This window comes from Aquarana catesbeiana, linkage group LG12 (assembly GCF_042186555.1).
Source record: "Aquarana catesbeiana isolate 2022-GZ linkage group LG12, ASM4218655v1, whole genome shotgun sequence".
NCBI lineage: Eukaryota > Metazoa > Chordata > Amphibia > Anura > Ranidae > Aquarana > Aquarana catesbeiana.
Genome location: NC_133335.1, coordinates 210,765,871 through 210,792,543, shown reverse-complemented (window position 1 = coordinate 210,792,543; position 26,673 = coordinate 210,765,871). Strand labels below are relative to the sequence as shown.

Below are 26,673 nucleotides of genomic sequence, written 5' to 3'. Positions count from 1 at the left end.
CGTTCTTGGCGATCGGAAATTCCGACAACTTTGTGCGACCGTGTGTAGGCAAAACAAGTTTGAGCCAACATCCGTCGGAAAAAATCCTAGGATTTTGTTGTCGGAATGTCCGAACAAAGTCCGACCGTGTGTACGGGGCATAAGGATGTTGCTAAGGACATTGCTAAGAGATGCCTAGCTGTTACTATTCACCTCCACCATCACATCAGTGAGCTCTTTTTCTGATTCCCCCCTCACATGCGCTTTCTCTACCCTGACGCAATAGCTCTGAACTCAGCAAGGGCAGCAACGGCAGCTTAAATACTCCCTCATGGCAGGCTGCCTTTATACTCATACTGTAAAATCAATACATGGTCAGGTGGTTGAATACAGTCCAGTATGTCCAGGCACTGTTATATTAAATAAATATATTAAATTAATTTTAAATGTCTTCTTAAATTCTATAAAGAGAGAGATAATACCTACAGTATAAAAAGATAAATAGGACACTCATACAACACTGACAACTCTTCTGGGGCTATATGCTGCAGAACATTGTTTGATCTCACGCTTATATATTTTCCACAATTCAGATTTAGGTTTCTAGGGATTGTAGACAAGGTCCCTCTGTGATAGGCTTTGTTTATTTTATTACCTTAATTAAATACATTCTCATTATACTGTACAAGCAAGAAACATAAATTTTATTATGGTAGTTATGTGTAGCCCACCCCTGTAGGAGCTGCTGGTGAAAAAAATCCTATTTCTCCACTGAGAGCACACACAGCCAGGCACCCAGCATTTTCATACTCTTCCACTGGCTCCAAAAAACAGTCTAGGGGTTTCTTTTTTAGTTTTTTTTTTTTTTCTGGGGGGGAACATTGAACTTGGATAGGGAGAAGGAGCATGGGATACCCCAATAAACTGTAAACTGAATAACTTGAGGACCAAGGGTGGGGTTTGAGATTTGTCATTTTATAGTCAGCTGGAAAGCAGGTGGGGCGCTAGTTAGCTTTGGTATAAGTTCAATACAACCTACTTTTTTCAAATAAATTATTTGAATTACTGCACCATGAGAGTATCCTTTCCTCTCCCTCTCTATATGGCAACACTGGAGCTTTGAATACGCTCTCTATATATATATTGAAAGGATGACAGCAGCGGTTTGGATTCATTTCTGTGACCTCTTGTATGACAGCTTGGATTTTCCAATAGGGGTAATAGGGGTCAATTAAGTCTGGTGAGTGCATTGTGTGTCTGCATGCGGGTGGAGAGGAACCTTTCCCATACTTACTAAGGACGTTATTCAGGTGTGGGATCTACACATGGACTTCACAATTTTTAAAAATTTTTTTTTTTAATTGTTTATTTATATAGTGAAAAAGGTCCACATGGACCACAAATGAACAATGCCACACAGAAAATGTATCAACAGGTATGCATCTTGTAACATGACTACAAACAAACATTTTAACCTAACAATTGTGTCATGTATGAATGACGGGTTCTTTGTTTCCTGTTGTATCTGGACTTCACAATTTTTATGTATTTTTTTATAATTTAAATGAAGATGTATTTATTTATTTATTTATTTTTTTATTCACTATGGTGATTTTGTGATATGTGTTGTATAATATAAGAGCGCGGTTCCTTTGTTTCTTTTCTTTCAGATCTCTGAATCCCTTTTTTTGACTGCTGTGATCTGCCTTTCTGTTATAGGGTGGCTACAGTGCCTTGAAAAAGTATTCATACCCCTTGAAATTTTCAGCATTTTGTCATGTTACAACCAAAAATGTACAGTAAATGTATTTTATTAGGATTTTATGTGATAGACCAACACAAAGTATAAATAAATAAATAAATATCTAAAAAATGTGGGGTGCATTTGTATTCAGCCCCCTTTACTCTGATACCCCCAACTAAAATCTAGTGGAACCAATTGCCTTTAGAAGTCACCTAATTAGTAAATAGAGTCCAACTGTGTAATTTAATCTCAGTATAAATGCAGTTGTTCTGTGAAGCCTTCAGAGGTTTGTTAGAGAACCTTAGTGAACAAACAACATCATGAAGGCCGAGGAACACACCAAACTGATCAGCGATAAAGTTGTGGAGAAGTTTAAAGCAGGGTTAGGTTGTAAAAAAATATCCCAAGCTTTGAACATCTCACGGAGCACTGTTCAATCCATCATCCAAAAATGGAAAGAGTATGGCACAACTGCAAACCTTCCAAGACATGGCTCCCCACTTAAACTGGCAGGCCGAGAACATTAATCAGAGAAGCAGCCAAGAGGCCCATGTTAACTCTGGAGGAGCTGCAAAGATCCACAGCTCAGGTGGGAGAATCTGTCCACAGGACAACTATTAGTCATGCTCTCCACAAATCTGGGGAGTGGCTACACGCCGACTGCATGTTGAAGCTGGGATGATGTTCTGATATCTAACGAATGAAGCAGTGGGGAGATCGCAACGCAGAACCGCTTGCCATGTCTTGTAATATTTTCCAAAAAGGCTGGTCTTAACTGTATTTGATGTACGTGCAATATATATTTTAAATGAATCAATATCTCAAATGATTTTACACTATTGGAGGCTCCATTTCTCCCTCAATTTTCTACATGTGGAGTCAAACCTGGGCATGTGAACGGAGTGTGGCATTTTACAGCAGCTGTTCAAAAAAATCTTTGAGCTTGTTTGCCAAACACAAGAGTGAATGGCAACATCATCTGGTGAGCTTGTTTCTTAACGGGAGTTGATCTCCCATTCATCACTGTGGTGGAGGAACTGGTGTCATCATATACACATATTGTTTTTGAACTCTTCAAAAAGGACTGTCTTTTTGGTGTGGTTTTAAAAGACTTTTTCACTAATTGTTAAGGAAATTTTTTGCCTTTTTGGACACATTTATGAGTGCTGCTGTGGATTAAATTTTATATATATATATATATATATATATATATATATATATATATATATATATATATATATATACACTGTTATATATTTATGTTTTTCATCTCTTGTTATGTTTATGTTATTTAACCTCCTTGGCGGTATGATTATTTCAGATTTTTGAGTCTCAAAGCGGTACAATTATTTTGCATAGAAATTTGGCGTTTTACATTGTAGGCCTGTAATTCTTAGCAATAACACAAAGGAAGGAGCATGCATGCTCCGAACACGAGCGCTACGGCCATGCCCCCCCGCTCCCCAACATCTGACGTCATCCACCTACGTACCTGCTGACGCGCTGGCTGAGGGAATCCCACACCTCGGAGCTACGGACGCCACCGGAAGCGGCCGGGGTCTGACCCCACCACAGTCCAGCTGGAACCAGATGAGACTCCACGATGCTCAGGAGAACTAACCCATGCCTGTTTTTATTACTCAAATGTGAGTGCACATTTTAAAATTATTAAAGCCTTGTTTTACCTAATCTACTACCCTTAGAGCGACGCTGCCTTTTTTCTGTTTTGTCTTTCCTATATCACAGAGTCCCTTCTACTCTGAGAAGCTGGCTGCCGCTCGTCATATATTCTAAGACTGTTTTTAACTGTTTGTTACCCCCTGGATATACCCTATTGCCTCCTCCCCTCTTCCACACTACTGCCCCATATCTGTTCAACAGCAGCACCTGTCAGCGCTCCCTTCCCCCTCTGTTTCTGTATTGCAGCCAGAGCATGCATGTCTGCAGGAGGCACATTTACTTTGTGACAGAACAGCAAGGCGCTGATCAGTCAGGAATAAGCTAGGAGAGAGCTTAACTCAAGAAAACCCTTTTGCTCTAAGGAGCAGACATAGGCCTAGGCTACAGGCCTGAAGCAGCCGTGTGGCAATAATGTAAGCCAGGAAGCTGTAATAGAGAGTGTCACCAGAGGTACAGTGTGGGTACCAAACAAGGACACAGTTACAGGGTCAAGAGGACCGAGGTCAACGCCTGAACAGCAGTGCTGACCAGAGAGCCAGGTGGCTCAGTATTTTCCATTTATTTCATTATTGCTTTGTGGAAGAAACCCCTGCGTGGGAATACTGGATGGACTGTTTTTCTTTTACTTCAATAAACATGGGCCAAAAAGCCCATAAACTGCATATCTGGCGTAGACTCAGCTCACTGGTAAGCTCTACACTGAAGCTAAATAAACCCCAATACCACTATATATATATATATATATATATATATATATATATATATATATATACAGTGGGGACGGAAAGTATTCAAACCCCCTTAAATTTTTCACTCTTTGTTATATTGCAGCCATTTGCTAAAATCATTTAAGTTAATTTTTTTTCCTCATTAATGTACACACAGCACCCCATATTGACAAAAAAACACAGAATTGTTGACATTTTTGCAGATTTATTAAAAAAGAAAAACTGAAATATCACATGGTCCTAAGTATTCAGACCCTCTGCTCAATATTTAGTAGAAGCACCCTTTTGATCTAATACAGCCATGAGTCATTTTGGGAAAGATGCAACAAGTTTTTCACACCTGGATTTGGGGATCCTCTGCCATTCCTCCTTGCAGATCCTCTCCAGTTCTTTCAGGTTGGATGGTAAACATTGGTGGACAGCCATTTTTAGGTCTCTCCAGAGATGCTCAATTGGGTTTAAGTCAGGGCTCTGGCTGGGCCATTCAAGAACAGTCACAGAGTTGTTGTGAAGCCACTCCTTCATTATTTTAGCTGTGTGCTTAGGGTCATTGTCTTGTTGGAAGGTAAACCTTTGGCTCAGTCTGAGGTCCCTCGAATTGCAACCAGTCCTCCTGTCCCTGCAGCTGAAAAACACCCCCACAGCATGATGCTGCCACCACCATGCTTCACTGTTGGGACTGTATTGGACAGGTGATGAGCAGTGCCTGGTTTTCTCCACACATACCGCTTAGAATTAAAGCCAAAAAGTTCTATCTTGGTCTCATCAGACCAGAGAATCTTATTTCTCACCATCTTGGAGTCCTTCAGGTGTTTTTTTAGCAAACTCCATGCGGGCTTTCATGTGTATTGAACTGAGGAGAGGCTTCCATTGGGCCACTCTGCCATAAAGCCCCGACTGGTGGAGGGCTGCAGTGATGGTTGACTTCCTACAACTTTCTCCCATCTCCCGACTGCATCTCTAGAACTCAGCCACAGTGATCTTTGGGTTCTTCTTTACCTTTCTCACCAAGGCTCTTCCCCCCCGATAGCTCAGTTTGGCCGGATGGCCAGCTCTAGGAAGGGTTCTGGTCGTCCCAAACGTCTTCTATTTAAGGATTATGGAGGCCACTGTGCTCTTGGGAACCTTAAGTGCAGCAGAATTTTTTTGTAACCTTGGCCAGATCTGTGCCTTGCCACAATTCTGTCTCTGAGCTCTTCAGGCAGTTCCTTTGACCTCATGATTCTCATTTGCTCTGACATGCACTGTGAGCTGTAAGGTCTTATATAGACAGGTGTGTGGCTTTCCTAACCAAGTCCAATCAGTATAATCAAACGCAGCTGGACTCAAATGAAGGTGTAGAACCATTTATTTATTTATTTATTTATTTATTTTTTAATCTTTATTTAAATTTTTCACAAGGCCATACAAAACGTGAGAGAGTAGCCAAAAAAAAAAAAAAAAATAGACAAAAACATTCAGTAATCCCAACATCATCTCTCAGAAACCTCCCCACTACCCACCCTCCCCTCCCCGTACCCCACCCCCCTTCCCCCCCGCAGACATCTGTTGCTGTTTCCTTTACTAGGGTGAAACTACTGGAATACCCCTTGGGGTCGGATTACTTCATCGTCAGTTCGGCATAAGAGAGCGAATTCCTAAAGGTCGTCCAAATTGCCCATCTTCCTCCCCTCGACGCATCATCTTTAAATAACCCGTCTTTCTCCCCTTTCTCTAAAATATGTATTTCCTGTATTTTGAGCAACCAGTCTCTGACCTTAGGGCCTTCAGTATTCTGCCAATTCTTGGGAATTTCACTTTTTGCTATATTTAATAGTACTGGGATTATAGACGTATTGTACTCCCGATTGCCTCCTTCCGAGCTGTGGAACAGACATATCCATGGGTCATATGGTATTGATTTACCCGTTATCATCTTAATTATTTGAATTACTTTCTCCCAAAACTTTTTGACCACTGGGCAGCTCCACCAAATATGAGCCATGGATCCCGGCATCTCACATCCCCTCCAACAATTAGGCGACCTATCTGGTTGGTATTTATTGATCTTTACGGGCGTGGCGTACCATCTGGATATAGTTTGACTCTATCGTTTTTATGTCAGTTGCCGTGCTGTGTGTGGCTGTTAATATGTTGCCCTTTGCATTTTCTTCTAATGGTACCCCTAAGTCCTTCTCCCATTTCTTAATGAATGGCGGCGTTTCCAACTCCTCCCTGATCGATAATATTTTATATATGGCCGACATATATCCTTTCAGCTTATTACTGTTAAATATCTTCTCTATTGGTAATAAATTGTTTTCTTCCCTTATCGGAGCCAGGAGACTTTTAACAAAGTGCGAGAGTTGGGCGTATCGCCATCCATTGAGTCTCATTAGCTCTCTACGTGTGTCTAAGTGCTCATAAGTGCCTATTTTCCCTTTCTTCATAATGTCTTTAACTTGTGTTTTGTTGTTTAAGATCCAGTTACCCCCCACTTCCTCCATCCCCGGGGGGGAACAGCTCGTTATTTTTTAAAAAAATGAATGGTGAATTGTACTCCCACCCATTTAATGTGTGCATCCAATCCCAAATTTTAAAAGTGTGTTGTGTAATAGTGTGTGTGTTTGGACCTAGTGTTCTACAACGAGGGGGATTCCAAAGTACATTGTTCAAACGTGCTCCACTTAAACCTATCTCCAGGTTGACCCACCTTTTGGTGGTCTCTCCCTTGACCCAATCAACTGCCCGTGCAATTACTATTGCGTTATGATATTTTTTGAAGTCGGGGAGGGCCAGCCCCCCTTGTGCTTTCCCTCTACATAATTCTTTGTGTGCAACTCTAGATTTCTTATTCTTCCAGATAAATTCCTTTATTATTTGTGTTAACTTTTTAAAGTAAATTTGAGGCAATGGGATAGGCAACATTTGCATCTTATAAAATACTTTTGGGGCCAGCACCATTTTCACTGAATTGATTCGCCCTATCCATGAGATCGGGCAGTGACCCATCCTCTTAGCTTCTGTTCGGACTTCGTCCAGCAGAGGCACAAAGTTCAGGGCGTATGTCCTCTGCACAGAGTTCGACAACTTAACCCCCGAGTATTGGATATTGTCCCTTACTGGAAAGTGGAAAGTGTCCCTAATCCAGATCTCGTCCTTCTTTTCCATGTTGACATTCAAAGCTTCAGATTTTCCCAGGTTGATCTTATAATTTGATAACTCACTATATTTCTTAACAACCGATAATACATTAGGGATCGAAATCCTCGGATTTGAGATGTATAAGAGGACATCATCGGCATATGCAGCCAGTTTGTGTTCCTCTTTCCCTACTGTACACCCCTTAATGTCCGGATTTTTTCGGAAGGTAGCTAGCAAAGGCTCCAATGTCAACACAAATAAGAGGGGGGACAACGGGCAGCCCTGTCTAGTGCCGTTTTTCATTTCAAACTGAGCTGAGGGGGTGTTGTTAACTTTAACAAAAGCGGAGGGGTGGTCGTATAGAGCTTTAATCCATTTTAACATTTTTTCTCCCACCCCCATGGCTTCCAACGTTTTGAACATGAAACCCCAGTCTACCCTGTCAAAGGCCTTTTCGGCGTCAATTGACAGGAATAGACCTGGGGTTCCGTTGCTCTTAAAGGCCTCTACCAGGAGCAAGGACCGCACCCCATTATCTCTGCTCTCTCTCCCGGGGACAAAGCCCACCTGGTCCGGGTGGACCAGATGCGCCATTCTCCCCTTAAATCTGGATGCAAGCACTTTTGCGTACAGTTTAATGTCTGCATTTATAAGCGCTATAGGTCTATAACTGGAGCAGAGGGTGCGGTCCTTGCCCTCCTTAGGGATCAGGGTCACTGCCGCCAGCAGGGCACCTTCACTCATCTCTCCCTGGGATCCAAGCTCATTCCAAAGCCTACACATCCTCGGGATCAGCGTTTCTCCAAATGTTTTGAAGAAGGCAGCTGTAAAGCCGTCTGGGCCTGGGCTTCTCCCAGAGGGAGTAGATCTCAGGGCGAGACGAATTTCTTCCTCTGTTATGGGTCTGTCAAGGTCTTTTGAGTCCATTTCGGACAATTTATTAAGCCCTGCCTCTGTAAGGAAGGCCTCTGCTCTTTTATTACTCCCTCTGCTGCAACCTGTTTTACTCACTGAGTATAGGGATGTGAAGTAATGCCTAAATTCTTCTCCAATTTCCCCCGAGGCGTATTTCAATACTCCATTTTTATTTTGAATCTTATCTATAAAATTTATGTCCCGTTTTTTCCTCAAAATTTTGGCCACGTGTTTTCCTACTTTATTACCCCACTTGAATTTTTCTCTTGTATATCTGTTTGTTATGTGTTGCGTCTCCTGTTCCATTAAGTCCCTTAATTCGTCTCTCTTGGTGGTTAGTTGCATCAGTAGTGTCTTATCTGGGCCTCTATAGGCTTTGTGTAACTGCTCTATCCTAAAAATTTCTGCAATGAGAGCTTTTTTTCTTTTTATTCTTTCTTTTTTCTCCCCTGCGCCTATCGAGATCAGTATCCCTCTTATGTACGCCTTAAAGGTTTCCCAGACCATCGTCCCCCGTGTTTCGCCCGTATCATTGGTTAGGAAAAAATCATCTATATCCTGATGGATTCTTTCTACGTTTTTGGGGTCTTTAATTAGGTTCTCATTTAGGCGCCAAGTAAACGGAGGTTTATGCACTTCTTTTAGTTTTAATTTCATCGTAACGGGGGCGTGGTCTGACAGTGATCGGATCCCAATCTTGGTCTCTACTACTGAATCCACCAATCGATGATCCACCAGGAGATAGTCCAATCTGGAGTGTGTGTTATGCACGGGGGAGAAAAAGGAATAATCCCTGACCCCCGCATGCTGAATCCTCCACATGTCTAACAACTGACATTCATGCAGTTTTTTCCCAACTCTTCGCAGGGTGTCTTTACTCATCCCCCGTGCATTTGATGAGCTATCCAGTGGTGGGTCAAAACAGAAATTGAAGTCCCCTGCTGCGATCACCTCCCCTTCTCTAAATTCCAGTAACTCATTTAGGACCCTCATCAAAAATTTTGATGGGTCTCTGTTCGGGCAGTAGATATTGGCAAGGGTGAGGATTCTCACTCCTATCCTAATTTTCAAAAACAGGAATCGCCCCTCAGGGTCACTCTTCCTATCTATCAAGCGGAAATTAACATTTTCCCGAAACCAATTGCCACCCCCTTTGCTCGCTTTGTTGGAGAATCACTGTAGAACCAAGATGGGAGGTATTTAGAATAGAGTTTTATATTTGCATCCCACGAAAAATGGGTTTCCTGTAAAAAAACTACCTCTGCTCTGTGGTGGTACAGCTCTCTTAGTAGTTTATGTCTCTTGTTAGGGGAGTTTAGGCCCCTAACATTGTATGTTAAACATAAAAAGTCCATTTGACCAAAACCTTGTGCCTTATTTGCAACTTTATGGAAAAAAAACGAGCTCTATGAGTTTTCTGTCTGCACAGGGCGACACCCCCCCTAGCCCCCCCTCCTCCCCCCAACCCCCCCCTCCTGTTCCCACCTCCCCATCCCCCCTCCACATCTCCCTCCCCCCTCCACCCCCCCCCCGTCATTACTAGGCAAATGGATCGCAGGGCGGCCATCTATGAGCGCCCACTCTGCGACCGATGTGCCCTGGGGTGGGTCCCGGTGAAAGGCGGCTGCGGTGACTACTCAAACCTTTATAACTTGCGCCTGTTCCCTCCCTCTTTTTCCCTCCCCCGCCCCCCCGCGCCCCCAGCCAAACCCCCCACACTCACCACCTCCCCCTCCCCCCCCAAGTACACTACGGGAAGACACTTTCAGGGATGATAGGGACCCCAATTTCTAGTTTCTCACAGATGTCCTGTAAGTCCTCCATTTGTCTCAAATTATAAGTCCTGCCCTCTTTTGCTACGTTCAGGGACAACGGGAACCCCCATCTATACTTTAGGTTTGCATCTCTTAGTAAGTCCAGCAGTGGCTTCAGCTGTCTCCTTCTTGCCAATGTACCGGCGGATAAATCAGAAAAAATCTGTATCTCTTGATTGTTGAATTTGACCGGCCGGGCCCCTCTTAATTTACTCCAGATATTGGCTTTGTCCTCAAATTGATGAAATTTCACAATGATATCTCTGGGTGCATCTCCTCTTAGGTTATGAGGTTTCCTGATCCTGTGGACACGGTCGATTTTCAGTTCACTATCCAGGTTTCTTCCCAAGCGGGGATTGAAAAGCTCTTTACAGACTAAAAACAGGTCCTCATCTCTGTGCTCAGGCAGTGATCTAATTCTTAAATTTTGTCGTCTGTTTTGGTTTTCTTGTTCTTCCATCTTATAAAGCAGCTCTCTGTGTCCCCTCTGTAGTGTTTTTACTTGTTTTTTTAACATGGCTATTTCTCCACCTTGCTGTTCCACCCCCCTCTCCATCTCCTCCACTCTTGCTAGGAGGTGTCCCATGTCAGTTCTTACATTCACGATTTCTGCTTTAATTACTTTTTCTAGATTTTCAAACATATCTTGAATCTCCATTTTTGTATGGAGCGCCTCTCTTGTCGGAACTGCCTCCATATTTAAAGCTGGAAATCCTTCCGCAAATGTCCCAGTGGTAGCTGCCCCCCCCTGGGCTCCTTTGCTTTTGGTAACAGCCTTTTTTCTATCTTTAGCTTCCTTTGGCTCTTGTTGTTTGTTATCCGTGCTTGGGCTTTTCAGAAACTTTTGAATAGTACTCGAGTTCAGACTGTCTCTAGATTTATTGGGATCCGTCGATCTTTGGGGGCGCCCTCTCATGTTCAACCCCGCTCCCCCCTGGCCGCCTGAGCCTTGATTGACCTAATTAGGTCCCACCACCTGTTGTTACAGTCTGGCTCAAGGCTCCGCTTCTACCAGTGCAGGGACTTTAACACAGGGGTGGATACCCAACCCGGAGGCCCTCACTTTAGAGAGGGCACGATAGTGCACCCAATGTGTTGTTCAGATTAAATTAACTGGTCTAACCCGGCTTTTAACAATGCTCTATCGTTGGGGCGGGAGCCCAGACGTCTCCGACCGCGGTCTCCCTTAGACCCCACTTAGGTCCACCTTTGAGAGAAATGCAAAAAATATTATGTCCTTGGGGGGTGCTTATGATTTAGAGTCGCTCGGGCTACCCGAGCACCTTCTTAGCGATATCAGGTAAGTAGCATACCCCCACTTTAATTACATAATGTCCACTCTAATCGCAGCAATGGTATAATGTTTACAACTCTTCTTGTACCCTTTGCAATGCTTTAGTTGGCTTTTTTTCCACACATAGTTTTAATATAGCAATTAGACCAGTTCATGTGGCATTGATATCAGCCAGGCTGATCCTACCTGACTCCAGGTGGGCTCCAGAGGACCTCTTGCAGGGACGGTATCCACGTGCCAGGGAGGGACCTTTACCAACGCCAATGCCGTGTTCAGCGTAGAGGAGTAGGAAAAAGGGGGGGGGGGGGAGGCGGGGGGGAATCCTCTCCCCGCACGGTTCACCGCACTGTCAGATTGCCAGGCAGTCCTGTCTGCGCTGCCGTACTCCCTCAGATTGTCACAGCGCGAGTAATGCAGAGGAGGAGCGGATTCCGAGGAGTCCTGTGGCGACAACCTCGCGGGGGGGGGGAGACCAGAGGCGCCGGAGGTTGGTGAGGTATGTCTCCCTTCCGTCTGCTGAGTCAGCCGCTCAAAGGACGGCACCGATCCCCGGTGTTCGTCGGGCGGCTTCCCCCGCTCACTCTGGTCAGCTGGCCGACGAGCCCGCCTATGGCTGGGGGGGAGGAGGAGGGGGAGAAGCGATTGACGGCCACGGTCTCTCACCCCGGGCTTTAAGGACGCTGACCTCCAGCAGCGTGCAGCTCTCACCGCTCTCATCGCCCCTGACACCGAGCCCCGCCCCCAGATCACAGCACGTTACGTCATGACTCCCTCCCTCCCACTGTGTGTGTAGAACCATTTAAGGATGATCAGAAGAAATGGACAGCATCTGAGTTAAATATATGAGTGTCACAGCAAAGGGTCTGAATACTTAGGACCATGTGATATTTCAGTTTTTCTTTTTTAATAAATCTGCAAAAATGTCAACAATTCTGTGTTTTTCTGTCAATATGGGGTGCTCTGTGTACATTAATGAGGAAAAAATGAACTTAAATGATCTTGGCAAATGGCTGCAATGTAACAAAGAGTGAAAAAATTTAAGGGGGTCTGAATACTTTCCGTCCCCACTGTATATCTCCATCTTTATGTAGAGTAACAATTCTTTTTTTCAGATCCTCAGAGAGTTTTTTGCCATGAGGTGCCATGTTGAACTTCCAGTGACCAGTATGAGAGAGTGATAATGCCAAATTTAACACACCTGCTCCCCATTCACACCTGCCACTTTGTAACACTTACAAGTCACATGACACCGGGGAGGGAAAATGGCTCATTGGGCCCAATTTGGACATTTTCACTTAGGGGTGTACTCACTTTTGTTGCCAGTGGTTTAGACATTAATGGCTGTGTGTTGAGTTATTTTGAGGGGACAGCAAATATACACTGTTATGCAAGCTGTACACTTATTACTTTACATTGTAGCAAAGTGTCATTTCTTCAGTGTTGTTCCATGAAAAGATATAATAAAATATTTACAAAAATGTGAGGGGTGTACTCACATTTGTCACAGTTACATAGTAGGCGAGATTGAAAAAAGAAACAAGTTCATTAAGTCCAACCTATGTGTGTGATTTTATGTCAGTATTACATTGTATAGGTATGTTGTGGTGGTTCAGGTGCCTATCTAATAGTTTTTTTTAATTATCGATGCTCCCCACTGAAACCACTGCCTGTGGAAGAGAATTCCACATCCTAACCGCTCTTACAGTAAAGAACCCTCTACGCAGTTTAAGGTTAAACCGCTTTTCTTCTAATATTAGTGAATGGCCGCGTGTCTTATTAAATTCCCTTTCAGATACTGTATATATTAATACACTGCCTGCACTGTATATATAGTCTACACTATACTGTATATATAGATATAGATATATATATATATATATAGATATATATATATATCTATATATATATATATATATACTAAACACGCCACTAACTAACCTGCCTCTAGCTAATGTTCTCTCAATTATAACACTATATATGGCCGCCATGTAAGCAGCCTTATATAGTGTGGGGGCTAAGGGCACCCTACCTTTGGCCAATCATGGCTCTTACAGCAGAGCGCATTGTGATTGGCCAAAGCATGCAGGTCAGGTGCATGCTTTGGCCAATCATCAGGTGTCAACGCACTGCGATCTCACAGTGCATTATGGGGCATTTCGTGGTGCTTGAATTTGCCGTGAACGCCCCATAATGTTCGCTATCCAGGGAACGGCGAACACCCGAAACATCTGGCCCATCCCTAAAAATATGTAATAAAACAGCTATTTTAAAAATGTTATTAGCATGTTCATAAGCATTCAACTTCAGTTTTAAACCTTTTACTCAAATTTATAATCTCTTCGTAAAGACATTGTGCACTTTTTGTTGTTGTTGTTTTAACCGAGTATTAGTGTAGCTATAATCCCTGTGTTGTTTGTTTGCCTTGCCTTTTAATGATGGGCTCACATGTTGCTGTTGCAATTTGCATTGTCATGTCTAATTGATCCCACTATGTCCATGTATTAATTCACCTAGCTTGTTCCTATTCGCTAAAGGGACAGGAAACATCTTGTTCCAAGTAACACACTTAAGGGTGCTAATGTGATTAAATATACATATCGTCCAGCATGGTGTAATCTCTGTTAATTGCTCTGACTCTTTTTGTCTGTATCAGGTCTAATTAACCTGTGCAGTGCCATGTCACATTCCTCATGTTTTAACACAAACAGAAACTTCTGACACCAGAATGTGAAAATTCACTCTACTATATGTGTATACAGGGAACCAAATGATATCATGAAACTACAGGATCAATGCACATCTTACACAGGTGTAAAATATCTTAATCTTATTTTTTAAGATGCAATGAACATTTATTTGAAAAACAATAAGAATAAAAAGTAATGAGCTATATAATGAACATAGTTAAATAAATCATGAAACATGAGTTATAAACTGGTACACCACCAATAAATAAATACATTTTTATCAAAGCAACAATGCTTTAATTTTACTTTTCCATCACCTATGTGCCTACAAGTTCTAGTAAACCTAGCCATGTTGGAACCAAATGTCCAGTCCTCCAAAAAGTGATCTTTTAGTGATTGGTGGAGCCTGGTGGGCACTGGACCAGTCCCAACATTTTCTATATGTCATGGATACTACCATAGTGAGATCTCTCTGATCAGGGATGGAAGAATCTATCCTAATGCACACAAAAGCAGGCTGCTTGGGCACATACTGCCCTAAATTTGAATACCACTTGGTGCACCATCCAGCCTTGTCCAGCCACAGCAGCTTTCAGCCTCACATAGAGTTTTACAGGCTGTCATTAGTGGGGCTGGAGAGTTTATCTTTGCCCTTCCTCCCACACCAAAATGCCAGGATTGCATGTTCTGGGTCTAAAAACCAAGTATGCTTGAGACCTTAAATTTAAAGGGCTAATTTCTAAAAAGGTTTTCGAAGTGCTGTCTTGATATCTTGGTTCCTCAGACTATATATAATAGGGTTAATTAATGGAGTAAACACTGTGTGAAGTAAGGATACAAACTTATTGATAAGCAAAGAGTGTCCTTTAGAGGGTATCATGTATTTAGCTATCAGTGTCCCATAAAATGTCCCCACTACAAGAAGGTGAGAACTGCAGGTTGAAAATGCTTTCTGTTTGCCCGTTGTGGACAGCATGCTGAAGATAGTATGGAAGATGTAGATGTACGTCACCATGATAAAACCACATGGAAAGATAAATATTGGCATGGAAAAGGCAAAAACTTCAAGTTCAACCAAAGAGGTGTCCGAACATGAGAGCTTCTGAAGAGGGAAGAGGTCACAGTAGAAATGGTCAATGACATTATCAGCACAGAAGTCAAAATCTGATACAGGCAGAACACCTGAAAGATTTAAGGTAAAACCCAACAGCCATGGCCAAGCTGAGAGATTGATACAAAAAATTTCCATGATACTGGAATATCTCAAAGGGTTACAGATGGCCAAGTACCGATCATATGACATGACCGCAAGGAGGAGGCATTCTGTAATAGTTGTAGCGCTGAAAAAATAAAATTGTGTGATGCAGCCAAAGAAAGTAATTTTTTCTTCTCCAAAAAGAAGACTGCCAAGCATGTTTGGAAGAATGTTGGTTGAAATTAAAAGATCTGAAAATGAGAGATGACTTAGGAAATAATACATGGGGGACTGAAGGGCTGGGGTGATGGATACTAATACAATGATCAGAAGATTGCCTGCGATAGTGAATAGAAAGATGATTAGGAAGACTATAAAGAATATAACATTAAATCCATTAAGGTTTCCAAATCCTAAAAGAATGAATTCTGAGACTATTGAATGGTTCTTTCCAGACATAATGTTGATGGAATCCATAAATCTGCGGAATTAAAAAAAAAAACATTTTTACTAGTCTATGAAAGTTTTTAGTCAACTAGATCATGTAAGAGATGTTTCGTGTTTCAACATGTAAATAAAAGTTTCACTCCTCGTGGCTTTGGGCAGGATTGTTAATGGCCCCCAAATCCTGTGCTCCCTGTTAAGAGACATCTCATCTCCAGACCCTCTGAGTTGGCACAGGGATTCAATGATTAGCCATGATACTCTCATTACTGGTTATTATAGAAAAAATAGGTAACAACTGGAGAGATTAATCTCCAACTACCTAAAAAGGCGGACTATAATGAAACAGCATAGGAGACACAGGTGACTTACAACAAAATACAATCTTTATTATACTAAATTAAATATTAAAAACATACATATAGTACCCTATGCATATTGGGGGAATAGTATACTCTGAATATTGTCAAAATAGCTCACATACACAGACTAAGATGGTATCAGTCCAAGTCAGGTTCAGTACATTCTCCTTAGTGCCTGTAAGGTTAACGTATTTCACCAGATATTTAGCTTCTTTAAGATCCAGACAAATGAAGAGGGTAATTTTTTATTTTTTTAATACTTTCTGACTCACTTACTGAAAGTGTGCAGATGAGTTCTGACCTTAAGCTGAACTCCAGGCAAACATCTAATTACAGAAAAAATGGAAATACAAACTGCGCTATAAAATATGTGAACAATTAATAATAAAAAAAGCAGCAATCCCAACAATAAACATCAATTGTAAGGTAAAGCATAAAGATTAAGAGAATTGCGCTAATAAATGTGCAGTTTTACATATATAACATAAGTAAAAAAATTTTGTAATATGTGTAAAAGAGGATGAATGCAGATAGCAACTGCATATGATCCACAAAAGTGTCCCATCAAGTGAAGAAAACTCAATGAAATAAAATAGTGACTCCAAATAGCCCACAAATAATAAAGGAAAAGTCCAAGTGATGAATAATGGTTAATCCGTGACCACAGAAGAGGATCCACCACCGAGAATGGAAGGGGTTACTTCTTACCGAGTGGCCATGATCCCCCACCACAGAGGATCACAGCTAGCAGGCAAACTTAAAACAGACTATGGGAACTTCTATCGGCATCCACTGGGGGTCATCACACCGTCAGCAACAACAACAGAACTCGTGCCCCTGGAAGACGTGATGATGTCACGAAACGCATAGGGCGGAGCCAGACGACGCGCTGACGTCACCTCTAAGCTGTGTTGTATTCCAGTAGGACGGGTTTGTCCGCGTTCCTGTGGCCAAGGAACCGGACTTAAGGCCATCTAATCTTCGAACTTTTGTAAGTGTTTATTTTATGCATACGAATTTTAATAAATCCTTATGGTTTTACGCTATGTGAGTTCCCTTTTGTGTTTTATGGTGCATCTCTGCTACGAGTTCTGCTGTTGTTGCTGACGGTGTGATGACCCCCAGTGGATGCCGATAGAAGTTCCCATAGTCTGTTTTAGGTTTGCCTGCTAGCTGTGATCCTCTGTGGTGGGGGATCATGGCCACTCGGTAAGAAGTAACCCCTTCCATTCTTGGTGGTGGATCCTCTTCTGTGGTCACGGATTAACCATTATTCATCACTTGGACTTTTCCTTTATTATTTGTGGGCTATTTGGAGTCACTATTTTATTTCATTGAATTTTCTTCACTTGATGGGACACTTTTGTGGATCATATGCAGTTGCTATCTGCATTCATCCTCTTTTACACATATTACAAAATTTTTTTACTTATGTTATGTATGTAAAACTGCACATTTATTAGCGCAATTCTCTTATTTTTTAAACATCTAATTACACAGATGAAATACATATATGGCAGCTCTTTTTTTTTTTTTTTTTTTTTTTACAAAGGTATACAGTCATGTTCATAAATATTGGGACATCAACACAATTCTAATCTTTTTGGCTCTATACACCACCACAATGGATTTGAAATGAAACAAACAAGATGTGTTTTAACTGCAGACTTTCAGCTTTAATTTGAGGGTATTTACATCCAAATCAGGTGAACGGTGTAGGAATTACAACAGTTTGTATATATGTCTCCCACTTTTTAAGGGATCAAAAGTAATGGGACAGATTAACAATCATTAATCAAACTTTCACTTTTTAATACTTGGTTGCAAATCCTTTGCAGTCAATTACAGCCTGAAGTCTGGAACACATAGACATCACCAGACGCTGGGTTTGATCCTTGGTGATGCTCTGCCAGGCCTCTACTGCAACTGTTTTCAGTTCCTGCTTGCTCTTGGGGCTTGTTTCCCTTCAGTTTTGTCTTCAGCAAGTGAAATGCATGCTCAATCGGATTCAGGTCAGGTGATTGACTTGGCCATTGCATAACATTCCACTTCTTTCCCTTAAAAAATTCTTTGGTTGCTTTCGCAGTATGCTTTGGGTCATTGTCCATCTGCACTGTGAAGCGCTGTCCAATGAGTTCTGAAGCATTTTGCTAAATATGAGCAGATAATATTGCCCGAAACACTTCAGAATTCATCCTGCTGCTTTTGTCAGCAGTCACATCATCAATAAATACAGGAGAACCAGTTCCATTGGCAGCCATACATGCCCACGCCATGACACTACCACCACCATGCTTCACTGATGAGGTGGTATGCTTTGGATCATGAGCAGTTCCTTTCCTTCTCCATACTCTTCTCTTCCCATCACTCTGGTACAAGTTGATCTTGATCTCATCTATCCATAGGATGTTGTTTCAGAACTGTGAAGGCTTTTTTAGATGTTGTTTGGCAAACTCTAATCTGGCCTTCCTGTTTTTGAGGCTCACCAATGGTTTACATCTTGTGGTGAACCCTCTGTATTCACTCTGGTGAAGTCTTCTCTTGATTGTTGACTTTGACACCCATACACCTACCTCCTGGAGAGTGTTCTTGATCTGGCCAACTTTTGTGAAGGGTGTTTTCTTCGCCAGGGAAAGAATTCTTCGGTCATCCACCACAGTTGTTTTCCGTGGTCTTCCGGGTCTTTTGGTGTTGCTGAGCTCATTGGTGCGTTCTTTCTTTAAAGGATGTTCCAAACAGTTGATTTGGCCACACCTAATGATTTTGCTATCTCTCTGATGGGTTTGTTTTGTTTTTTCAGCCTAATGATGGCTTGCTTCACTGATAGTGACAGCTCTTTGGATCTCATATTAAGATTTGACAGCAACAGATTCCAAATGCAAATAGCACACTTGAAATGAACTCTGAAATTTTTCTCTGCTCCTTGTAAATGGGATAATGAGGGAATAACACACACCTGGCCATGGAACAGCTGAGTAGCCAATTGTCCCATAACTTTTGGTCCCTTAAAAAGTGGGAGGCACATATACAAACTGTTGTAATACCTATACCGTTCACCTGATTTGGATGTAAATACCCTCTAATTAAAGCTGAAAGTCTGCAGTTAAAGCACATCTTGTTTGTTTCATTTCAAATCCATTGTGGTAGTGCATAGAGCCAAAAAGATTAGAATTGTGTTGATGTCCCAATATTTTTGGACCTGACTGTATATGGGAGCTCTTTTAGCTGCCAAAGGATTTGTATTTCTGTCCATCCAGTGCTGACCTTTACACAGCTCTGCCACACAGTACAACCTGTCCAGCAGGGTAGGGGACCTGAATGCTCTCTGCTGCAATTAAAGCCTAGCTAAACCCTCAGTTTAACCACTTGCCGCCCGCCCTATTACCAAATGACGGCAGGAAAGTGGTTTGATATTCCTGACCGGACGTCATATGACGTGATCAGGAATATCAAGCCGCTGAGCGCCCCCGGGGGCTCGCATCGCAGCGATCGTTGTTGCGGGGTGTCAGTCTGACACCCTGCAACACCGATCTAGGTAAAGAGTCTCTGACAGAGACTCTTTACCACGTGATCAGCCGTGTCCAATCACGGCTGATCACAATGTAAATAGAAAGAGCCGGTGATCTGCCGATCGGCTGCTCTCCTGACAGGGGGGGTCTGTGCTGATTGTTTATCAGCACAGCCCCCCCTCGGATCCCACCCAGGACCACCAGGGAAGCCGCCCAGGACCACCAGTGAAGCAATCCACACTGGACCACCAGATATGCCCCTAGACCCCCAGGGAAATGCCACTATGTGCCCAGGCAGCTGCCAATCAGTGCCCACTCCAATGCCTACCACTGCCAGTGCCACCAGGGATGCCCATCAGTGCCTCATATCAGTGCCGCGTATCAGTGCCCATCAGTGCCACGTATCAGTGCCCATCAGTGCCCTGCAGTGCCATGTATCAGTGCCCAGCAGTGCCGCCTATCAGTGCCCAGCAGTGCTGCCTATCAGTGCCGCCTATCAGTGCCACCCTATCAGTTCCCAGCAGTGCCCAGCAGTGCCGCCTTTCAGTGCCCATCAGTGTCGCCTATCAGTGCCCATCAGTGCCAACCAGTGCCACCCATAAGTGCTCATCAGTGCCGCCTATCAATGCCCATCAGTGCTGCATATCAGTGCCACCCATCAATGCCGCCTACCAGTGCCCATCAGTGCCGCATATCAGTGCCCATCGTCAGTGCCCGTCAGTGCCCGCTCATTGGTGCCACCTCATCGGTGCCGCCGTATCAGTGCCTGTCAGTGCCGCCTTATCAGTACCCATCAGTGAAAGAGAAAACTTACTTATTTACAAATTTTTTTAACAGAAACAAAAGCAAAACTTTTATTTTTTTCAAAATTTTCTGTATTTTTTTATTTGTTTAGCAAAAAATAAAAACCGCAGAGGTGATCAAATACCACCAAAAGAAAGCTCTATTTGTTGGAACAAAATGATAAAAATTTAGTTTGGGTACAGTGTAGCATGACTCTACAATTGTCATTCAAACTGCGACAGCACTGAAAGCTGAAAATTGGTCTGGGCAGGAAGGTGTCTAAGTGCCCGGTATTGAAGTGGCTAAATCTGCTAATGGCAATCCAGGTGCACCAAAATAAAACACATTCAATGTCTTACAGGTTTTTTTCTTTCTAAAGCACCCACAGTCAGAGTAGAAAAGCCAGTCCTTTGCCAGCAACTGATGGGGCCCTTGCTCTCTGTGGGAAACGGTGGTCTAAATGTGGTGATCCAACATGTCCCCTAACAAGTCAAACCTATAGCTCTGCAATTAGCAAAGCTCATTCTCTCTATTAATTGGAGAGCTCTGGCTATGACTCAGCAGAGGGTATGACAGACTCTTTCAGCAGGCAGTTTGTACCATCATCCAGAGTCTGACTACAAGCATGTAGGCAGGTTACCTACTGATGTATTCGATAATTAATGGCTGGCCAAGGCTGAAGGGGGAAAGCGTTAAATGTGTGTTCTTCAGTTCCCAAGCTTTTTGGATCCAGCCTACTCACCAGTGATATAAATGAGGGAAAAGGCTGGCTTCGGCGTGCAGGCTACCTCTTGCCAGCTCAGATGGGCCAAATCGGAAGAAGCATGCTGTAAGGACTGCTGTGCCTTGCGGTCCGTTGGAGGTACTGGGGTTCCAGACAACATCCAAGGCATGGAGAGCACCACAATGGACTACTACCTTTCTGAGGTATGCCTGGGCCACCAGTTAGAGGTAGTTAGGGACATGGTTATATTTCTGTTCATGTTGGACTGTACTATGAAACTCTTCAGTAAACTTGCATCAACTGTTTTGAGCCTGGTCTGAAGTTATTTAGCCGCTTGCCGACCGCCGCACACAGTCGTACGTCAGCAGAATGGCACAGGCAGGCAAATGAATGTACCTGTACGTCCCTTTGAATTTGCTGCCCATGCGCGCCTACTGATTGCAGTGTGGAGAGGCAGAACGGAGAGATGTCTTTGTAAAGAAGGCATTTCCCTGTTCTGCCTTGTGACATGACAGAGATCCACTGCTCCCTGTCATCGGGAGCAGTGATCGCTGTCATGTGTGTTGTAGCCCATCCCCCCTACAGTTAGAACACCTCCCTAGGACACACTTAACCCCTTGATCACCCCCTAGTGTTTAACCCCTTCCCTGCAAGTGTCATTTACACACAGTTATCAGTGCATTTTTATAGCACTGATCACTGTATAAATGACAATGGTCCCAAAATAGTGTCAAAAGTGTCTGATGTGTCCTCCATAATGTCACAGTCAAGATAAAAATCGCAAATCGCCGCCATTTCTAATAAAAAAAACATAAAAATAAAAATGCCATAAATCTATCCCCTATTTTATACACACTAGAACTTTTGTGCAAGCCAATCAATATACGCTTATTGCGATTTTTTTTTTACCAAAACTATGTAGAAGAATACATATCGGCCTAAACTGAGAAAGAAATTAGTTTTTTTATATATTTTTGGGGGATATTTATTATAGCAAAAAGTAAAAAATATTGCTTTTTTTTCAAAATTGTCGCTCTTTTTTTGTTTACAGCGCAAAAAATAAAAACCGCAGAGATGATCAAATACCACCAAAAGAAAGCTCTATTTGTGGGGAAAAAAGGACGTCAATTTTTTTTCGGGTACAACGTCGCATGACCGCGCTATTGTCAGCTAAAGCAACGCAATGCCGATTCGCAAAAAATACTCTGGTCAGGAAGGGGGTAAAATCTTCTGGTTCTGGCATTTTAAAAGGTAAGTTACATGTGGGGTATGAAGCCCAGCTGCTACAGAAGGTCTACTTGGCAAGTCAAGAAAGAGAAGCAGGGTAGTTGTTACGGGTAACCAAGCAAAAGTTCAAGACACAACACAACCAGTAATTAAGCATGGTGCCTGATATAGGTAACAGGTCCTCTGGTAGCGAGGGGGACAATGTTTTGGCTCCCTCCCCAGCGGTTGGTTTCCAGTAGCAACCGTAACCAAACCCGCATTACGAAATCCATGACCTGGTAACAGTGGACAAGGAAGGAATTAACAAGTGCATGCATGTGGTCCGTGTTAGGTGCATGGCAGGACCCCATTCCCTTACTGGGAGTGAGGTAACAGAGGTAAGCTGGATTGTTGGAGAGGTACAGGCTCTGCAGTGTCCCTCCTAATGCAACATAAATCAAGTTACAATATGTAGTGACACGGGGCAGCACTTTGAGAGGTGCTCTGTATTTTATTACTGCACACAGTGTCATGGCTCATCTCTAAGTCAGATGAAATGCCATAAAGTGTTTGTAAAGGCAGAAGGTTTTTTAACCTTCTGCATGCAGCTCCCCCCCCCCGCCCCGCAGCCCCCCTAAATACATACCTGAGCAGCGATGTGCACGAGAGCCAAGGCTCTCCTGGGTCTCTCACTCCTGATTGGCTCAGATACAGTAGCAGGTGCCATTGGTTCCCATTGCTGTCAATCAGAGCCAGTGACAAGGGAGCGGGGGGCAGGGCCGAGCCCGATCCACGTGTCTTGTGGACAGAGCGGGACTCAGGAGCAAGCTTGCACGAGTGCCTCCCCCCCCAGCATGCAGCTTGTTATGGGGGCACTCAGCGGAGGGGTAAAGCCAGGAACGCAGGCAGAACTACCACCATTTTATTCCCAAGAGTCTCTACTTGCACACAATATTTACTTGTTCTGGGGTTTACAGTAATTTCTAGTAAAAATGCAGATTTTAACGTGTGCAAAAAAATGAAAACATTTCCCTGGAAGACAAGTGGTTTTTTGTTTCTTTGTTTTATACACCTGTTTTTTTCTCTACCAGTTTGATATTGTGCTGCTACACTGGGACATTGAACGCTTTCTATAAGCGAGCAAAGGAATCACCTGTTATTTCCCATTTTGTGGAACTTGGGGACATTCACTGAGTAGTGGGTGGACAGTTATTAATTTGATATCCCTTTGTATATGTGCTGTGTAATCAAATAAATATCACACCTTATCAAATTTGCAAACTACAGCATGGTATGTCCAAGCACACTTATGTTGGTAAGATATTCATTTTAAATGCCTTCTTCCTTTCTGTAAATACAAAAATAATAACAATAATAAAGGACATTAAGCACTTGTACAAAAATGATGTGCTCATCTAAAACCATCTTCTCAATTTATATGCATCCGGGCATTATTTATTTGACCTTCTTATATATTTTTTAAAATTTACATTCAAGTATCTAGGGATTATAAGCAAGGTCCCTCTGTGATAGTCTGCAATAGTCTATTTATTATCCTAATTAAATAAATTCCCATTATACAAGCAAACAAGCCTTTATTGCAATTTTGCTAATTATGTTAAAGTAGAAATACATTACATTTTAAAGTGTATCTAATCCCAAAAGCAAAAATAGTTCTTAGATGTGGTGGCATATGTTTTCTTTTTTCGACTTTCATCTCTTTATTTTCACCTTGTACTACTCACAAAATAGTTTTCATCTTAAAAAAGGTTCCTTTTGGATGCACTTGTTAAGGTCTTTCAGATCTATGTGTAGCACCCTCTGCCTGAAGGTAGTTGCTAGAATGTTTTTCTTTAGCTCAGGGCCCAAGTGCAGGTAAAATTAGCCAGGCCTGTGCTTTAGGCTGGGCCTGGTGGCTTTGATTCGGGACTGGGAGTGTTCAGTGCAGTGGTAGGTGTGGCCACCTGTACTCTGACTCAGAGGTGCCTCCCCTGCTTTCAGAAGGATTGTTCTGGAAGAGGGGTTGGAGCTGATGTTTGAGTGGCGGGCAGCTCATGTGAGGAGTAATATAAAAAGTGATCAGCGCAACTTATTAACAACCGTGTAAATCTTAAAATAAATGTGCAAATGTTGCTAAATAAATATTGCTGTGCAAACAGATAACTATGTGCCATTATTTAGTATAATAATGTGCAAAATAATGCTAGTAATCCTGTATAAGTAAATATACATAAACGCAGTGCAATATCAAATCCTATGAATAAAGTTAATGGTTCGCCATTTTCTGTAAATGAGTCCTGAAATAGCCAGTTCATATAATTAGATGATAATAGCAATATAATAGTCCATTGGCTCTGAAAAAATCTAATAAAGGTGCAAAAGTGCAAAAAGTGCTAATGTGCAACAAAGTTTCAAATAGAGTCTTCAATAGGTGATTTCCGATGTGCGATCTTCATGTGCTCCACTTAGTGCTCTCTATATTCTTACCTCAATATAGGTAAAAAACACCACAGAGATCACTGTAATGTGGGGCCTCCCCTGGATCCAGCAACAAAGGATGATATCTCTCAGAGTAGTATAATATGAATGATGGCTTCCGATTAGTCCATACAGCCGTTCATTCACAGCGAGTATAAACAGGGGATAAAAAGGAATCTCCCATAGTGTAGTATATAAAAAACTCACTAGTTTATTAAAACAGCCAAATGGGTACTTACAACGATAAGAGTTAAAAACAGCAGATCTGTAATTTACACGGCATTACAGGTGCCTCTTTACGTCACTTCCCGTTTTTTCGTAGTCCGGTCATGCCTTATCCCCAAAATAGGTATATGCAAATATGTAGCAATTCTAAATTTTATCAAAACTCATATGATTGGATAATAATAGATAAAAGATGTATGAGTTTTGATAAAATTTAGAATTGCTACATATTTGCATATACCTATTTTGGGGATAAGGCATCTTTATTAGATATACCCCATGCATACATCTTTTTAATTACACATTTTTATCCTTGGCTATATCACTAAACATTGGTATGCCCTATTTGATTTGTTTACCCACCAACTATATGGCTGCCGCTAATAATACCATATATTATATATCTGTTTTTTCACCAACCAAAAATGGCCGCTTCCATGTTGGTGACAGGTATCCAACAAAATGGTGGACAGAGCACTTCCTGCTTCATCACATAAAGTGACTGCATTGTAGACCAATCCGGGTCCCCTGATGAAGTCACATAGGGAAACGAACGGACTACGAAAAAAACGGAAGTGACATAGAGAGGCGCCTGTAATGCCGTGGCACGTTGGGAATTGTCAAAAAAATTGATTGTCCTTCAAAAATAATTTTGCACCACCCCTGCTTGTGAGGTTTGGCCCAACAGCCATGGTCTGAGCCATACAGCTTTCTTCCCCGTGAATGGCCATAACATTACTCTTGCCCCTGATTTCAGTAAGTTAATGGGCGCCTCAGCCATGAATACAGCAGTTAGCTGTAGGTCCCTCAGAGTGGTGAGAATCTTAGCGTAGATTATTTGAGGTTGCCAATTCGATATTTTCAAACTTGACTTTGGGGCTCTTGAGGCTGAAGCTAAACGCACCACTGGCTTCAAGGCTAAATGCACCACTGGCTAGATTTTTTTAAAATCTAGATCAATGCCTCTGTCAAGAAAGAGAAAAAAAACCCTAGGGGTGGGACTTTGAAGGCACTACCACATAAGCAATGAAAAGTAGTAGAAAAATATTGAATATTTATTAGAAAACATATATAGAATATTGCACATAACCATTGTATACAAAGAATGCAAAGAAAAGATATGGCTCCCTGAACCCGCTTTAGTCCCACCCCTAGGGTTTTTTTTTTCCTCTTTCTTGGTACATTCGGGATGTGGCACACCTACCATAGTTTTCTTTATCAGAAACCCTTTTCATCAATGCCTCTGTCAAGGATGTCCCTGAAAGAAACTGCATCATCTAGAAGTAATGTGATGTGTCTGGCAAGCCTCATTAAGGCCACATCAACAGGTACAGGGTTATCAGGGTCTTTCACATTTTCTCCCCTAAACAGGATGCAGTTTTGCAAAATGATTATGGAATAAAGACTTTTTGTCAGCTCAGTTCTATCCATCAGAAACTTTTTCTTTAAATTTCATCTATGAAATGGAAGGTAATAATCTCCTTTTTTAAGTTTAAGGATTTTCTTTTTCTTCTGGGGCCCCTCCACTAGATCTTCCAAAGGAGGACCTATCTAACTGACTTAATGAATGGCTGCACCAAGGTGAGGTCAAAACCCCCCAACCCCCCCCCCCCCCCCAACCATTTGTGGAGGATTGGCTAGAGTTATTGAACGTGTCTTCCTGAGGGATTGGCGTTGACATTTCTGGACAAGGAACTGCAACCTGAAATTCTGGCTCACTCCAAGAAACAAAAGACATTTTTTTTTTTTTTTATTGAAACCACATGCTGGTTGTCTGCCTCTT

At 42.3% G+C, this 26,673-nt stretch overlaps 1 protein-coding gene across 1 annotated transcript; it reads right to left on the bottom strand.

Moving 5' to 3' along the window:
• Positions 1-13,965: 13,965 nt before the first annotated feature.
• Positions 13,966-15,636, bottom strand: LOC141113398 (olfactory receptor 6B9-like). The gene is made up of 2 exons (XM_073606456.1): positions 14,717-15,636; positions 13,966-14,008 (listed from the first exon to the last, which is right to left on the bottom strand). Exons 1-2 carry the CDS (start codon positions 15,634-15,636, stop codon positions 13,966-13,968), a joined length of 963 nt encoding a protein of 320 aa, XP_073462557.1.
• Positions 15,637-26,673: the final 11,037 nt, after the last annotated feature.

Excerpts from the sequence above, each read along its gene's own strand:
- LOC141113398 (XM_073606456.1), bottom strand. The coding sequence starts at position 15,636 with ATGGATTCCATCAACATTATGTCTGGAAAGAACCATTCAATAGTCTCA. Across the intron at positions 14,009-14,716 it reads GATATCAAGACAGCACTTCG|TCACATTCTGGTGTCAGAAG; the intron begins AAAACCTTTTTA and ends TAGAGTGAATTT.